The sequence below is a fragment of the Solea senegalensis genome, linkage group LG6 (genome assembly GCF_019176455.1).
Source record: "Solea senegalensis isolate Sse05_10M linkage group LG6, IFAPA_SoseM_1, whole genome shotgun sequence".
Taxonomy (NCBI): domain Eukaryota; kingdom Metazoa; phylum Chordata; class Actinopteri; order Pleuronectiformes; family Soleidae; genus Solea; species Solea senegalensis.
The window spans coordinates 23,847,838-23,865,488 of record NC_058026.1 but is presented as its reverse complement, the minus strand read 5'-3'; the positions used below and the strand labels follow the sequence as shown (position 1 = coordinate 23,865,488).

General features: G+C 41.5%; 1 protein-coding gene across 4 annotated transcripts in view; it reads left to right on the top strand.

The window, feature by feature from the left end:
* Positions 1-432: 432 nt before the first annotated feature.
* Positions 433-17,651, top strand: part of dclk2a (doublecortin-like kinase 2a) — a 29,005-nt gene continuing 11,786 nt past the window's right edge. For all 4 annotated transcript variants that reach the window (XM_044029320.1, XM_044029318.1, XM_044029316.1 and 1 more), the window contains exons 1-2: positions 433-1,278; positions 5,291-5,631. In XM_044029320.1, the coding sequence (XP_043885255.1) occupies positions 873-1,278; positions 5,291-5,631 (747 nt within the window). In that variant the 5' untranslated portion in view covers positions 433-872. The remainder of the gene's footprint in view (positions 1,279-5,290; positions 5,632-17,651) is intronic.

Here is a 17,651-nt window from a genome sequence, read left to right as displayed (position 1 = left end):
ATAAATTCATAATATTAAGTTATTAAGTTGTAATATTCCGAGGAAAAGTTGTAATATAGTGAGAATAAAGTCGTAATATTAAGTCATAATATAGTGAGAATAAAGTCGTAATGTTAAAAAGTTGTAATATTAAGAGAATAAAGTCATAATATTACGAGAATAAAGTAATTATTAATCAAGCAAAGACCATCAGCTGCAACCTGCAACAAGATGAGAAACGATGATACAACAACTAACAATATTACGACTTTTTTCTGTGTTGTTTGGCCCTAAAACTCCTTCGTACATTCCAGGTCATGTAGGTGGCCAATTTTTAAACTCCATTGTCTTTAGAGCCTGAACAATGGGTGCATTAGGACCCAGAGGCGGGAGGAGCTTCCGCCTCTCTCATTATCCATTGATTTGACAGCTTGAGCGACCAGTGTGTGTGTGTGTGTGTGAGGAAGGATGAGAAGCAGAGACGGATCCAGTTTGTAGAACCCTGAAGTTTAGTAAAAGCGCACAGTTGTTTTGTGTGAATCCACAGCGATGTCTGTCACACACACATGCTTATCGCCGGACACGTTCTCCACCGGATAATCCCGAGTTTGCGTTATTTGGATTATAACTGTGTGTTTTTGTACAGTAGGTGGAGAGTTTAAATTCATCCACTCGGTCAGTTTCTGTAGATTATTTTTCTTCCTTCATTCTGAAACTCGTGTCTCAGCGTTTAGAGTGCGGGAGAAGTTGAAGTGGTCACACAGTGGATTGGGATTGGGAGTGGAGACGCACACGTGTATCCTCCTCCTCCATCCGGCTGCGCTCACGCCGACGCTTCAGGATTCAACTATTGTTTCTGTCATAGCAGGAATATAAAGAAGTGACACACGACAATGTCTCTGAGCAGAAGTATTGAGTTCGAACACTTCGAGGAGCGAGAGAAGCCACAGCGGACACCGAGGACCAACTCGGGCGCCGGGTCCCAGTCTGGCTCCAGAGGCAACGGACTCGTGCCGAGCCCTGCGCACAGTGCGCACTGTAGTTTCTACCGCACACGCACTCTCCAGTCCCTCACATCGGAGAAGAAAGCCCGGAAAGTGCGCTTTTATCGCAATGGGGACAGATACTTCAAAGGGCTGGTGTATGCTGTTTCAAGTGACCGGTTCAGGTCCCTGGATGCTCTGCTCATGGAGCTCACACGGTCTCTGTCGGACAACGTCAACCTGCCTCAGGGAGTCCGGACCTTATACACGTTGGATGGAGGCAGGAAGATCTCCAGTCTGGATGAGTTAGTGGAGGGTAAGGCTGATGGATGGATGGATGGATGAATGGACCTCTTCATGTCATCATACATTATGGAAGTGGCTCAGTACATTATTGTTTTGACTAATGGGCATTGATGCAGACCTAGGAATGGATTTCTTTAAAAGCTTCATTTGGCAGAGAGTAATTGGCCTCAGGAAAGTTGTGTCACAGCCTGTTAGTCCACCTTGTATATTACTGAATATTAGAAAAGTTTCCACTGTCAGAGAAAAAGGTTAATGTCAAGAAAACATTAGACTCAGTCAGAGTAAAGATGCTCTGTAGCTGTCTAGCTCATTTCCATGGATAGAAGGAAAGAGATTTAAAAGGTGCTTAAAGTGCATTACACCATACAGTCCTCGTATACAGTTAGAGCTCCTTTTGTGCAGAGTGTTATTTGTTTATCTCAGAGTAACATTACACTATAATGGATCCAATGCAAAGTGTTATTGATCCACCCCATAGGTGAAATTTAAATTGACACAGCAACACAGGAATGTAATAAATGACAAATAAGAGCAGAAAACAAAATATAGACAAAATATAGGATCAAAAATGAGACAAAAAAACAAGATTGAAATGACGTACGCATGACAATATAGACAGTGTAAATGTGACACTGTGCAGTTTTTAATGCAGTACATGTGAAATGTTGCCCTAACAACGTTCAAATGCAGTGACAGAACTGTGTCTGGAGAGGAGAGGAGACGACAGGAGACGACAGGAGACGAGACACCCCTAATCCTCAGTTCAACTTGAGTTCAGGGCTTTTGCTAGCTGTGCATCAGTGCAGCACTGGACTCTCTCTTAATATTCTCCCACTTTCTTTTATTGATGAGTCGACATTGTGTGCCTGTAATTGTTTCTTGTAAATCTCCTACCAGGGAATAGGCTCAATGTTTGATGTTTTAGTGTTCACTGGCTTTAAAAAACTTAATCTCACCCCGGGGGTTTGAAAGACGAGACATTTCCACCTCATGTTTTGTCTGTTTATTGTTGGAGGCACATGGGTGAATTTATGGGTTTTAATATTGCAAACTAACCAACTGCAATCATTATAATTAAAAAAAAAAAAAACAGTAAACCACAGCAAGTTTAAAAGAATTAACAAACGCCTCATATGATTCCTTTTTCTTTGGTAGGAGCTTAAAAGGCTAGAATCCTTTTCCCAAACAAATATGGTTTTCATATTGTTTGTCATAGTCACTGGTGCTCATGCAGCCATAAATGCAGCACAGTCACTGACTTCCCTGCTGTGTTGTTCTCTCTGCAGGGACGGTGACCTCTCCACAATGACCTAATCTTCAGTATCTGTCTGCACTGTCTGTGACTGTTCAATCCTCTTTTTAAAATGAGAGCTTTACACCTCAGCATACTCACATACTCAGGAACTACTGACCTCCCCCTGCAGTCATTATTCCTATATTCTGGCTTGTTGTTGTTGTTTTTTATTTCACATCCTCCCTAAAATTGACTCTGTGCTCTGTCTCCTGAGAGAACAAGGAAGATTTAGGTCAGTGCCTGATCTGAATTCTGTAGCATCGCTAGTTTGGCAAAAGTGGCTTTTTCTGTTTTTGTTGGGTGCAGAAATGTTCACTGACAGACACTTAAACGGCTGACGACACTTTTATAGTGTCGTCCTATGAAATCTACTTTCTGGCAACTGGATAAGTAGTTTGTTTTGCTTCAACCATTCAAAAAGTGTCAAACATGACATGGACGGTAGTGTCTTGTCCTTGTTTACTCATCCATTTAAGTGCACGGAGGGAGGGAACATTACTGCACAGTTCAGCAGTCTGCCTCCATTGATTCCGGCCTGCTGTGGCTCTTTTGTGTGGAAAGCCGATCAAGCATCATTCACATGTGTGTCCCTTACGTCTGGGTCGGAGCCCGTTCAAATTGAACTGCTGTGCTTGTGGAAAACAACTCTGGGAGGTAGCAGAAACTGAAGCTTTGAAGTTATTATGTGATTGTGGGGGGGGATGTTGCACAAGTTGCTGACAGTGGAACTCTTGTTGGGACAGTCATTTTGCAAGCTGAAGGGTTTATTTCTACCTCCTGATGAAATCCAGCCGTTTAATGGTGATCGAATTGGCTGCACACAGTAAAGCAGCTCAGCTAATGTTCTTTTAGCTGTTCTGATTCTGTCTCTTGTCATCGGCAACAATGTGAACATGATCCCTGATTCAGGAGTGCTCATATCGTGAATCATGCTGTAGTGCTCGTAACGTTTATGAAGAAGACAATGTTGACTTTACTCCAAATGGCAAAACAAGCCATGTAAAATCCATATTGCAGCCTTACGTCCTCACTGTCCTCGGTGTTGCCACAAATGGCCAGAAGCAAGCGTATAATGCTATTATCTTATCTTATTCGTATCTTATCTATCAGTAGAATCACAGGTAACTAACACCTTCCTAAAAATTGTTGTTTGTTATCATTTGTTTTAATTTCCAGTGATTATTTTCCTCAGAATTTGTCATAATGAAAACCATTTCAACCATTTCATTGTTCATGCCATTAAGTCATGAATCATTTTACATGTCTAATGTGTAGTGATTCATGTGGTATTGCTCCAGGCTGAACCTCAGCTGGATCCTTAATGTATACTTGATGGACAAAGGTATAGTACTCTGCATATTTGGTAGTGCTGTACATGTAATAATTACTCTAATTACTCACGAGAAACAATTAAAATTCATTTACTGGATAAAAGAACAAACGGAACATGTAAAAATGTCATTTTTGTTCAGATCTTTACTAAAGGATGGGATTATGAGCCTATATTATGTCTGATATTTCTAAATCCTACTACTCCAGTATTATAGTCACGAGTAATGAAGCTATTCTGAAAATGCTGCGTCAGTGTTTTCAAAATGAGTCTTATAATCTCACAATATCAACACTTTAACATCACCTTGTTGTGGTTTTGGTGACAGCTGCGTGACTGCTGCGGTAAACGCTGCGCGACTGATTGGACGTCTCTGTTAATGTTGACATCGTCTGTTGTCCACCTGAGGACAGCAGCTGGTGGTAGATGACTGAGGCGTCCTCTCACATGACGGAGAGATGTTGCACCTGAGGTCCCTGCTCCCCGGGGAGAAGACGTGTCACCCGCATCTTAACATTCGATCACTTACCCTCAGATGACTGACAGTCCCAGTTAGGTTCTGTTTCAGTTTTCAGCTGTAGTGCAGTCCCTTCAGCTGTGTCCTAGCCTTTTAATTAGCTCTTGGATAATTGCGGGCTTAATAAAACCAGGTGTCATGGGATATAATGTCTCTTGTAACCTTCTTACATTGCTGCTTGACACACATTCAATGAAAATGACATAGAGTTCTTTAGCTTTAAGTCAGTTCTTACAATGCTGTTCTTAAACTGATGCAGCAAATGGTTTCTCGCTTTGGAGAGAAACCATCATCAGTTTCCAGTTTCCTTGTTGAGATTCCTGTAATCGCTGTCCTTTAGTCGAGTACATTTCTTCACTGAAAGACGGTGGATGTTTGCTGGAACAGAATAAACCATTATGCAAAGAATGTCTTCTAAAGGGAAAATGAATCATGAATGTGATGACGGAATCTGAGCAGGAACATGTGTCACTTTTCTTTTCGTGCTCGTGAAAAACACAACGTTTAGGTGGAAAAGTTTCAAAACAATCGCCAGACATTCTTGCTGCGGTTTTCATTTACTGGCCAAGGCCTGCAGTCACATGACTTTGTTCTTAAGGGGAAACATTTGCGTGTTAATAGTTCGACTGGAATGCTGGCAGATTAAACAAATGCTTTGCTTTGGAGGAAGGCCAGTGCTGCAGCTCAGCAGCTGAAAGGGACAGAGAACGGCATTACACTGGACCGGCCTCTCAATGTGCCTTTTTGTTGCAGCTGAGGAATGTTAACTCTTTGATGTTCACAAAAATGCCCTTGTAGAAGCAAGTATTTTATGATGCATACCATATGAGTTGGTTTCCAACATTTCCATGTTTTGACCACTGACTAATTCCTTCCTCCAGGTGAGAGTTATGTGTGTGCCTCCAACGAACCCTTCCGCCGCGTGGACTACAGCAAGAACATCAACCCCAACTGGTCAGTGGGCAGCAAGACGGGCACATCCCGCTCCCTCTCCTCTCTCATGATCCCGTCAAAGAGTGACCTGCAGCGTGAGGCCAAGGACTTCATTAAACCCAAGCTGGTCACAGTCATCCGCAGCGGCGTCAAACCCCGCAAGGCTGTTCGGATTCTGCTCAACAAAAAGACGGCACACTCCTTTGAGCAGGTGCTCACTGACATCACGGAGGCGATCAAGCTGGACTCTGGAGCTGTGAAGAGACTCTACACGTTAGAGGGCAAGCAGGTGAGTCTGTTAATAAGAACATGTCTTTAAGGGAGATTAGAACAGCAACTCTTAGTGTTTTAAAAACGTAAAATTCACTGCCACCCACAAAAGGGTTCTGACACACAGAAATACAGAGCTGCACTTATACATGTTACTGTGTTCATGCATATACCGATACACATGTTCCACCATCTGTTTTACTTTTATGATCAACCAGTCTATTTGGTTAATTGTCACATGTTGGTAATGGGTGGAGATTGAAGGTAAAAGTGAAAGTCTGTAGGAGCAGAGATGTCTTAACCTCTGTTAAGATGTTTTTGAGAGGGGTAATGAGGCTTTTTAGGTTGCTTCCGCCCCACCGATGGGTGGAGTATAAGCCCCGCTCACCAAGCAGAAAAAAACATATCGGCCACAGAACGTAGTCGAGCTGAGTCCAAGCATAGTCATCCAAACCTTGACCTGGTGACCCTCGAACCTACTCACTCCCTGACTCCCCTGATGACGGGCCTTTCAGCTGTGAACCAGACGTGTCCGAGGGAGCTGTCGCATATCCTATTCCCTGTGTTCAGACTTGTAACGCTGCCCGATACTGGGATATTACAGGTCCCTGACGCGCGGGTACACCAGGGCCCCCCGAGATGTGATGCACAATGCTACACGGCATGTACACCAAAGAGTACCAAGAAACATAGACATAAATGGATTAGTGGGGGGGCCAGTAGTTCAGTTCATCATGTTTCCTTCCTCTAATGCCATATCTTAGTTATTGTATGAGCTAATATTAGTAATGTTAGCTCATGAAATAATATGTGTAATATTATATTACACATACTGTATAACCCCACAAACCGTCCAGGGTGTACCCCGCCTATCGCTCTATGTCGACTGAGATTGGCACGGCATCCCCGCGACCCTCCTGTGGAGGATAAAGTGGTAGAAAATGGATGGATGGATGGATGTATAACTCCTTTCAATAACGTCAAAATCTGAAAACATAATTACTATATGAAACTGGAGCCGTGGTGCTCGTGAAACAATTGTTGTGCAAAAGCAGAAAGTATATTCTCTCGTTGTTGCCAAGTTGCATAACATGACAGTTGGAGGGAGTTCACCGCATTGTTTTCTGTGAGATGGGGCTGGATGAGGTGCAAATGAAAACCAGATGGAACCGTGAGGCTGAGCTTTTTTGGCCAAACGTTTTATCTCCAGAATCTGCTGTGATTTATCAGATTCAGCTGTGTTAGTCGTCGAGGTAATTACGTCTTGTTTAATCAGCCGTGCATAATAACACATCATTGTTATTTCAACGCGGCACTAATGAATACATTTTCAGGTTCAGGTCTTCACAACAAGCATAGAGTCATTTCTACGTCATCCAATCATAGTAAGTCATTTAAGACCATTTTTTTTTACTATTACCCATCCAAGTGGGACACATACATTATTCTAACATTTCCATTTGACTTGGCGTGGAGATGAGCTGGTGTTGGGGGATGATGTGAGCGGCTGTACACATGGTGCTCCCTCTCATCAAGTCGATTTATATTAATGCTGCCTCATCTGGACCAAGTCTTACTTCATTATTTTTCATTTGGTCGTTGTTATCTGGGGCCACATGGTTGGTGTAGTGGTTAAGCACTCTTGCCTTTTGCAGCGAGAAGACCCCGGTTCGTGACCCGGTCGGAAACCTCCTGCATAGAGTTTGTGTGTTCTCCCTGTGTGTGTGTGTGTGTGTGTGTGTGTGTGGGGGTTCTCCAGGTTCCTTTTTACAGTACAAAACATGCAGATTTGTGGATCAGGTAAATTGGATACTCTAAATTGACTGTAGGTGAGAGTGAATGGTGATGGACTGGAGACCTGTCCATGGCACCAGTGACCCCCGTGACCCTCATGTGGAGGATAAAGCGGTAGAAGATGAATGTATAGACGTTATTATCGGACATAATATACAATATATTAAAAATGCTGTGATTTAAAAATCGGAAACATTGCGAAAAGCTAATAAACAAATAGATACGTCTCATAAGTTGTTTGTTTTTAAGGCTGAATGAAAACATTTTGGTCACCTTTCATCGTAACTTGGTGCTTCATCATGGGTGTGAGGTTGTGTACGGGCTGGAATAGGTCAACTTTAAAAACACCTTTAAATGCAGAGAAGAACATGATTTAATCAGATTCCACAATGTAACTGCTTGACGGCAAAAACATAGAACAAAAACAGCAGATATGCAAAAAGTGGATGTTTTATTTTAAGTGGATGTTTACTTATAAACTGCAAATTCAGTGATGCAACTACTTTTAAAATTTCAAGATTTGACAGTTATACAGAAGACTACAAAAATCATTGATGCTTGAAGGAGTTAAAGTATAAAACATCTTGGGTAGAAGTTTAGAGCAGTAACAGCAAACTAAGAGTGTCTCAAAGCTGACATAACATATCTGAAAGTCAAAGAATCTGAGGTTTGCTTTCTGTGAGGTTTTCTGGACACTGACACTGACAGAGGAGCAGACTCGTGAGAAAAGTGATCCTTATCACTTCTGACAGTCAGCCCAGCCCAGATTTGTTAGGATTTCTAAACAGTATCCAGATTAACATCACATATATTTATTTATTTATCATCACTCTACATTTCCATGTTTGATGGTGCTCACAAAACATAAAAAGGAATGTAAGCCATGTAATGTAAGGTATGGCACAGCTGCTTTTTATGCATCTAAACTTGTACATGTTGTCCATGTGTCTGTAAGTCAGTCAGTGTATCACAGCAGGTGATTTACTGTGATTCATTCAAATTAATATCTGTGAAATGAGTCACGGATGTGTCTCTGTTGTGCTTTTAGGTTTTTCACATTGTTCAGATTTCAGCTAAGTCGACCGCCAACAATGAGATCTGCTGCAGTGCATGTGTGATTTTCTCCTGCAGATTGATATTTTATGTGATTTGATTTGAAGTGCTCCACCATATTTAGTGCACTCTGTACGGTATATTACAGATGACACATTACACAGCTTCATGCTGCGTGCGTCTTGTAGCTTCCTTAGATAACTCACCACATGATTTTTAATGATAAACACGTTTGCTATTAGTCACAGCGGCCTCAGTTTAGCTTCCTTTGATGAATGATTTCACTCTTTTCTGGAACATAAATCCAATCACTCAGTATTCTGGCTCTGAAAAGCTTCTCCTCTTCAGCTGATGAACACTTGAGCACAGCACATTTTTTTTATTTAGATAAACTCAACAGTTAATTTTAGAGGTTAATATTTATATATATATAAGTCAAGTGAATTAATCAAGTCAAAATTGCTCAATTTAATTCCTTTAAATCATACCCAGTCACTGTTTTTAAATGGGTTGTTATCGTCGAGTGAAATTGTCTCTCTTCAACATTGAACTGTCTCAGGATTGAATTAAGAGTCTAATTCAGAGGTTAAACACATTAAGCCTGGAACCTGAGCCTAAGACCAGAACAGGACGCCTGTCAACATCCTGTCCATGATCATAGGAGTCGGTTCAGTTTAAGACAATCGGGGGCTTTCTTTCATTTGTTGTGTAAAGTAATATAATCTTAATCTGTACTGTATAAAGCTGTTTATGGAATTAAATGGGGCAAACTCAGTTTGAACAGGAGGCGACACTCCCGCAGACGTGTCTGATAATCTGAAAGCTCGGCTTGTTTTGAGTCTCCACACTGAAAAGCCTCTTCTTAAACTCTGACTGCTGTCGTACTGGTGGACAGACAAGAATGACTGTTTGTCACATCCTAAACATCAGCATTTCATGAGCAGCAAAGAAGAAAAAAAAAAGGCCTGTGTTTCAGCTTCAGGACAATGCATGTCTCAGCTTATTCATTTGAAATTTAAAAAAATATATATTTATTTTAGCTTTACCATTGGTAGATGTTTGCCAATCATTAAAAAGCATTTGTTTTTTCCCCCCATTGAAACGATTGAAATAATAACACAGACATTTTGTAAGCGAGTCGTCCTTCAAAACAACAAAGTCAAAAGCAGCAGGTCAATATTCAGCCCAGAGTGAAATTGGTACAAAAAAAAAATGCTGTCCAACGTCTCTTTGTCTGTATTTAAAAAATGACCTCATAGCAGTATTAGAAATGTTTAACACCAGCTTTTAAATCAAACTATAGATTCTGGACAATTTCTCAGGTCATGAGTGATATTAAAACTAAAGTCAGTTTTATTTATCTCTACATACATTTATATAAAGACATTTATAGTTAGGGCCTAAGCACTCGCACAGCAATGCGAGGACCTATTGAAATTCCTGGATTTTTTTTCTTTTTCTGAAAGGATACAATTTTAGAGGCACTAACTACAGCTAACCGTTAGTGAAAACGGACAAAATTTAGAAATGGTGAAGAAAAAAAGAAGATAAAAATAAGGATAATATGTAAACGTGGTGCAAAATGGCTCTGTAGCTCCCCCTAAAGTGAAGCCCTGCACGACAAAGCCGAAGCTAAGATGCACCAAATTTCACAAAAAACTTATCACAGCCCAAGATGATCAAAAAACCATAATAATATAGTCATATTATGATGTGACCATGTGTGTGTATTTGGTTAATGTACCAGTGTTTAGTTTAGTCAGCTCTTTAAATGAGCGTCAAATCTGAATGGTATAAACAAAAAAAGTTCCCTAAAAAGCTTTACTTTGCACTCCTTGAAAATAATAGTTCAATCAATCGCACACGCACCCACATACACCCATAAATACACACACACGCAGCAGCAGCAGCAGCAGCAGCAGCAGCAGCAGCAGCCTGCCATCTGCTCCTCTAAAATCAAATCACAGGTCCTAGCCATCCGGAGGGCCCCCTCCCACTGACACACACACACACACACACTCAGACAGGGGTCTCCCACTTCCCACCCACCAGTGGATAATTAGCTCTATAACCTGGAAGGGAGGGTGTAAGTGCAGCTGTCAGGTGTGTGTGTGTGTGTGTGTGTGTGTGTCTTTATATAATGCATCTCTGTCTCCTCTCCCTCCTCAGTTCAAAGCTGCTCATCAGACTGAATGTTAATTGTAGATGTTGGTTCTGAGGGCCAGCAGAATCAGCTGCTGCTTTTAAAAGACAAAGAAAGACCTCTTTTACATCTCAAAGCTGACTGAACAGGCAGAAAATAAGACTCTCCCTGCTGTCTATTGTTTGACAATACTTGCTGTTTTTTTGTTTTTTTTTATTTGTAAAAACCACTACAACCAAGGGAACTATAGAGATAGTGTTAAAAAAAAACAACGAGATGCCCCAGGACCCAGTAGGGGGCCAGTCAAGTGCAAAAAAAGTCAAAATTAAATCTTTTTTTGATGATATTCCACATAATTTCAAAATAAAAGTGTTTGTTTTGATATGGGACAATACATAGCCATACCAGTTATAACAGAACGAGCAAGTGCAAGTGTTGCATTTTAATTTACTTGATCAGCCAATCAAATGTATTTAATTAAATATTCTCACTCATGATGAACACATGTGAGACTTATTATGTCTGGATCAAGACCAAGTCAATATAATTCTCATATTTTCTCATCAGTTGCTTCTTCTCAGTTCAGTGTTCAGTGATTCATAATTACAACCTGTTTTTCTGCTTTTTCATGTGATTTGAGGAGCTGGTGTTTCTGCAGTGATGTACACAAACACACATTCTGCACTTCTCTGCTCGTGAGTCATGTTTATGCACATGAAAAACTGTCGTCTCACAGTGTTGGAGGGCGAAGGTGAAGGCAAACGGCCTCAAGTGAAGGCCGGGTGAAGAGGGCAGGGTGCACTCATGGAGGGAAGGAAAGAGAACCAGTGATGTTGAAATCACTGGTTCTCAGTTTAAAAGGTTATCGCCAGTGTAGCCTTCACTTCTTGTTGACCCCGGACACAATCGATGGAAATCAATGGATTCATTGGATAAACACTCAGTATGTGGTGTGAGGGAATATCATTTATGACATTTTATCTGATCCTGGCGAAGTTTGAATGAAAGCAAAACGTATCGTACATAAAAACTGAGGCCGAACCACTTTACTCCCCTTGCAGCTGTATCTATAAAATATGAGCTTTTGCTGAGTCTCTTGCAGATTCATCATCCTAAGTATGTAAGCACAAGGATTTTTGCTCAAAGATCCATCGTAAGTAATCAAAACATATTCACCAATACAGTTTTTCAAGTGTTGAAGTAAAGATATGTGCACTGATATTATTTATAAATCTTTTTATATAACAGCGATCAGTCGAGCATGTTTTTAAAAACCTCTCCCCTCAACATGGAAAACACATTTGCCTTTCATAACCCTTTTCTCTTAGTGATCTGGATGATGGCCAGTCTGTCCATTAACCAGTCTGTCCATTAACCAGTCTGTCCATTAACCAGTCTGTCCATTGACGGACCCTGACAGTTTAGACAACAACTGAAATGCTTGTCTCGCTCTGAACTCTACAAACGAGGACAGAGTTTACTGTGGAAAACCCGACAGCACAAGTGTTGTTTTTGATGAAAGAAAGTTTATTCTGTTTCACTGCACAGACCGAAGTGTGTTAGAACACAAATTAAAGGCTTCATACACAACAGATGGAACAGCTACATCTCATCATTAATTTGCAAAGTTGTTTTTAAGTTTTATTAAAATGAAACTGTCTTTATATCCTAACGCCGTCAGCTTGAGTGCATAGCTACTGGATTGCTGAGTTTTGGGGTCACAGACGTGTCCGAGGGGGAGGTGGATGTCGGTTATCATGACGATGATGCGTCATGGCATCATCTCAAAATGACACGCTCTTTAACGATGGTGGCCCCAATTCTCTGAACCAGCCCATGTTGGTAAGGACACCATAAAATGGTTTATGTTTACTGCGCTATATTTGTTAACGACGACGATATGTGGCTTTACCTTCTGGCAAGTTGGTGCAAATCTGTACCACCGTCTTCCTCTCTGACTCGAGCCACACGAGCGCTGCGTCTGATTGTCAGACTGGAGCTGTTTCCAGGAGCGAGGCTGGATTAAACTCTGTCATTCAGGTCAACAGCCATGAAATTTGCATGTCCTGCCTATTGTTCTGTGCTGCCATTAACATAGAGCACCATCTGACACCAGTGCAGTGACACCGTTCACAGTGAGATTCACTCAATCTTTCCTTTATGTGCTGAATAAATCTTATTATGGGAAAAAAACACAGTAAATAGCCAGTATGACAGAATAAAATCACTTAATACTTATTAATATAAATGATTAGCTACACTGTACAGTAGTATTTATTTTATAAATTGCTTTTCTTGTTTGTTGTCAAGATGATTACAAGGAGTTGTGGGGAAGAGAGAAAGAAGGAAATGTATCAGCGGATACTGTGAGCTGAATTGTTGGAATGAGTATCTGGAGAGATGAAAATAAAAATGTTAGACTCATAACTTTGTACATGGAACATTTGGACTTTAAAAATAAAAGTCTGGCCAAGTTAGTCTGAGTCTGGGCACAAACAAGTTTAAATGACCTTAACTTTAGCCATCACAGCTAAATTCTAACCCTAAAACCTGGTCTTAAGCCTGTTAAAGTTGTGTGAACCAGTGAAAATGTCCTCGCAAAGATAGGTTTGTTTGACGATTGCTCCACACAGCTTATTAAAGACACTTTCTAGAGACTGACTGACACTGTACCAGAATGTGGTTGAGAGTTGAATAACGGTACAGCTGTGACTTAATCGTGCATGTAAACATATTTTCTTTGTCTTTCTCATAGTCTTAGTATAGCTGACATGTGACCATGCATCATTGTATTAAGTCAAGACAAAAGTGCCAGTTTTTAGTTTTTTTTATGAGTTTAGGCGTGACACCTCGCGCTGACAGACAGGAGAACAAAACGCCTGCAGAGAACAGAGAGCTGGTGCGTCAGTGGGGACACGAAGCTGTCGACTGTGCACAACGTGTGAAAGCTCAAAAGAGGACGACGGCATCCGTCCAACCATTATGTGCTGTGTGCTCACTTGTTTTGTTTGTCCCAGCTTGGCTCACATCCAGTCTCTGCAGCCGGCCTTTTTACCCCCAACAGCAGAGTTGCCACCATGATATGGTGAGGATTCAAACCACAGCCGCTCCACCCCCCCACCCCCACCAGACACACACGCACCCACACGACTGTTTGTCAGTTTAAATTTAATTATGCAAGATCAGGTTGCCTCAGCAAGGTTTGGCATGTTGATGAGAGGAATGTTTTTGCACAGGACAAGAGAGATTTAAGTGATCCTGACAACTGTTCCGTGCACTCGGAATCAAACTTCACACTCGGGCTTAAGTGCACGTGTGGAGCTAATAAATACACAATAAACTACTGCAATAATGCAGATCTTTGGAGACTTTTACTGCAACGTGCAGTCATTTTGTTTTTTAATTGGAAACTGAAAATCATGTATAATTATATTGCACATAATTATATGTAACCAAAAAACAATAACTATATTCAATCCACCTCTTGTGGATCCAAGTTTAATTTTCTAAATGAGTAGGTAATCTAGGTATAATCTACTGTGGTTTTGTATGCATGCCGGGATTTATACTCTCTTATTCCTCCTCACATAACTCATGTACATTCACACATTACCCTGCTGCTGCTGCTGCTGCTGCTGCTGCTGCTGCTGTTTCTACTGCTACGAAGTTTCCCTTAAGCTTCTTTGTTTTTTGGGAATCTCATAGTTACAAAAACCAAAGGGAATTTGTGAAGTCCCTTTAAACTTTAATGAGCATGTACTCCTTCATCATGTTTTCCCTGCATGATAGTGAATTTGACCTCTGCATTTAACCCATTCTTATTAACCAGCAGTGAACAACAATTTTTTTTGCACTTGGGGAGTAATAGGGGATTAATGCCTTGCTCAGGGGCACCCCAGCCCTGTGCCTGCCCTGGGATTAAACCAGCGATTTTCCGGTTAAAAGCCCAATTCCTTTCCTCTTTGCCAGGGGCTGCTTGAAACTTAGAAATGTGTGATTTATTTAGAAGGTTATGGTTGACTTTCTGTGTCTTCTACATAATCTGAGGTTTACTCAGATTAGATCATCGAGTTAATCACCTGGCTTAATCTTTACACTGATGAACTTCATAGGCGTCTCGTTATCCGGAGGTTCTCGAGAATCTATAGAAAACACGAGCTGACCTTCCAGTTTGACGCCTCGGTTGTCTGTTATTTACTCCTTCAAAACTCCACCCACCTCTTTTGCGTCTGACTCATTCGACTCCAGGTGATGAACAGTAATTGGTGAGCTGGAGGTAAATGGGTTGATGATACCTAATAATTATAGTGATCATCCTTTCAGCCAGTCTTTTCCTCTGCCCGGAATAATCAGCACCTGCCACCGTGTGACTTGTTATATTTGGCCCCTTCAGAACTCGATGCAGTGCTTAGATTTTGTTAAGACGTTTGGATAATACGATTTATATTCACACCGTGAAGGTCAACTCCTTATTTGATCACTCCTTTGTTTCATTTTTCATATGAAAATGCTGTAAAAGGGAAATATGGGAAACATGCAAATAAATAAACAAATGTCTGAGCCTGTTTTTCCCCCGTGTTGCCGAGCTCGGCAGGGCAGAAAAGCACAGCGGGCAAGATGAAGGGCACACAGGGACGGATGGTGAGTGCATGAGGAGGTCAGACACACAAGAGTGGGCTGGAGTGTCACGTTGAGGAGGGCAGACTTCAGTGTACCCTCTAGACACATCACCCAGCCAGTGCGTAACCCAGTTCACTTCACTGATGGGTGGAGACGGGGCCTGGCAGGGCAGCGATGGCCATGGAGTGCCACTGGCTGTTTGTCCTGGCTGTGGTTGACAGGAGTTAAGAGAAACATTGACAATGCAGTCTGACATTCAGTCACTCCCTAACTCTGTGCTAATGTTTATGGAAAATACCCCATGTGTTTTAAACATTCTGCATGTGGAACAAAGTTCGATCATATTAATATTATACTCTTTATTTCTTTAAAAGACCTGGCCTTTGTGTGTGTGGGTTTATTCCAGGTTCAAGCCAAATGATTGATCCAACCTACCACACACTATAATCACTCTGCAACAAATCATACATGGTTCATAATTGTACGTAACGTAACATACCATCATTTTACGGACTTTGTCGTCATTTCTCGGCCACTTGACCTCCATCCGTTGTTGCTTTTTAAACCCCCTGTCCATACAGACACCATTTGTCTTCATTTCCCTGCAGCGTCCTGGACGTCACTGTCCAGATGAAAAGTACTTCATCATCACAGGCCTCAGCAGTGACGCTCCTGCAGGGGGAGGTGTGTGTGTGTGTGTGTGTGTGTGTGTGGGAAGTAAATGGAAATATGACCAGGGGATATATAATATTACAGAGTGCCTTTTTTCCTCCACAATAAGCTTGTTGCCTCGGGGAGTGATGAGACAGAAGATACAGTGTTTTTGTGAAGCCCTGGGTAATACACTTATTTGATTGCTGGTGGAGAGTTACATAAGAGTATTGATACTGCGCTTGTGTTAAATATGAAGCCAGCCGGGAGATTATCTTAAGCATAAAGACAGGAAAAGGCCGGCCTCTTTTATAATACAAATAATAAGAGTTTAGGCTCTGTAAGAGGTAGAAAAATATAAATTAGCAGTGTTTTGTAGACTATTTTAAAGACGGGAAAGATTGGTGTTGATCCTCTTCAACTGTCCCCACTGCTAATGTGGTCACGGTTAATGCGGTCCCTGTCGAGTTCACCTCCCTGGTCTCCCATTGTCCTTGAACAATGAGCAGAAAGCTCCATACAGCAGTGAGCTGAGTGGACAGACAGACAGACAGATGCAGGACGGCTGTAATTAATATCCTCTTGTTTACAGAGAGATGTATGTGAAATGTGTAATGTATTTTTAAAGTAACAGTTTCTCACTGTCATAGTTTGACCACACTCCATTTTCTCTCTATTACACACACACACACACAGGACTAGCCCTGTGCACTGTTGCCATGGTGATTCTAACACCTGCGCCCTGACAGTATGGTGTTGGCGATCAGCTGCCAAATTCTCTGGTCTAAAGAATGACATGAACTCCAGCTATGTCAAACCTTTGATGCTTTGATGATATCCTCTTGTAACAGAGACACATGCTCTACTTTCTACTTTCTACTTTCACTGAACCTTTTTAAATGAAGACAAAATGACGATAGTAACTTATGGTGCTGTGGACGCTGCAGTCATGGTGTCTGAATGTAGGACAAGTGTCATGTGAAGTGTCCATTGATTATTGATGGAGTTCACCGAGTGACACGTAGTCAGTGAGTTTTGTCCACCTCCGCCTGTTTCTGTTTGCTGTGGGTCAGTTTTTGTGTTCTTCAGCAGCTATTTACATTTTCCAGACCACCAGTTCTTCTAATGCCCACACTGTATAAACACACACACACACACACACACTTTCCCCCCACTGTGTCAGCCCCCAATCTCCCCTAGTGGGTCCATCTGCCTGTAATCTTCTGCCATGCTGTACTTCTCCTTCTACTCTTGTTTCAACCGTGTGTGTGTGTGTCTGTGTATTTGTTACCTCTTGGGGACCTCTTCTGTCTTCTGTCATCCCTTATGGGCGCTTTCTGAGGGTTAAGACCTGGTTTTAGTGTTAGAATTACAATAAGGGGTTAGTGAATGCATTATGTCTGTGAGTGTTTGTGTTCTTTTATGGGTGTTTGTGAGGACCAACCATGTATAAACCTAAGGGAGTGAGGACGTTTTGGCTGGTCCTCATATTCTGTCACCCCTTAAAATAAAATAGCTTTTTGAGGGCTAAGACCTGGTTTTAGGGTTAGAATTTGGTTTAGGTTTGGTTGTGATGGTTAATAGGGTAAGGGTCTCTAGAATCCATTATGTCTATGAGTGTCCTCAATACAAATACTATGCGTGTGTGTCTGTGTCCAGGTATTACTAATGTTGTGGGGACCTAAACCTGTTTACACAGTCACATTATGGGGACTTGTCTTCCTTGTGGGGACAAAAATCAAGTCTCCATAACGTAAATGACTACATTTTAAGGTGAA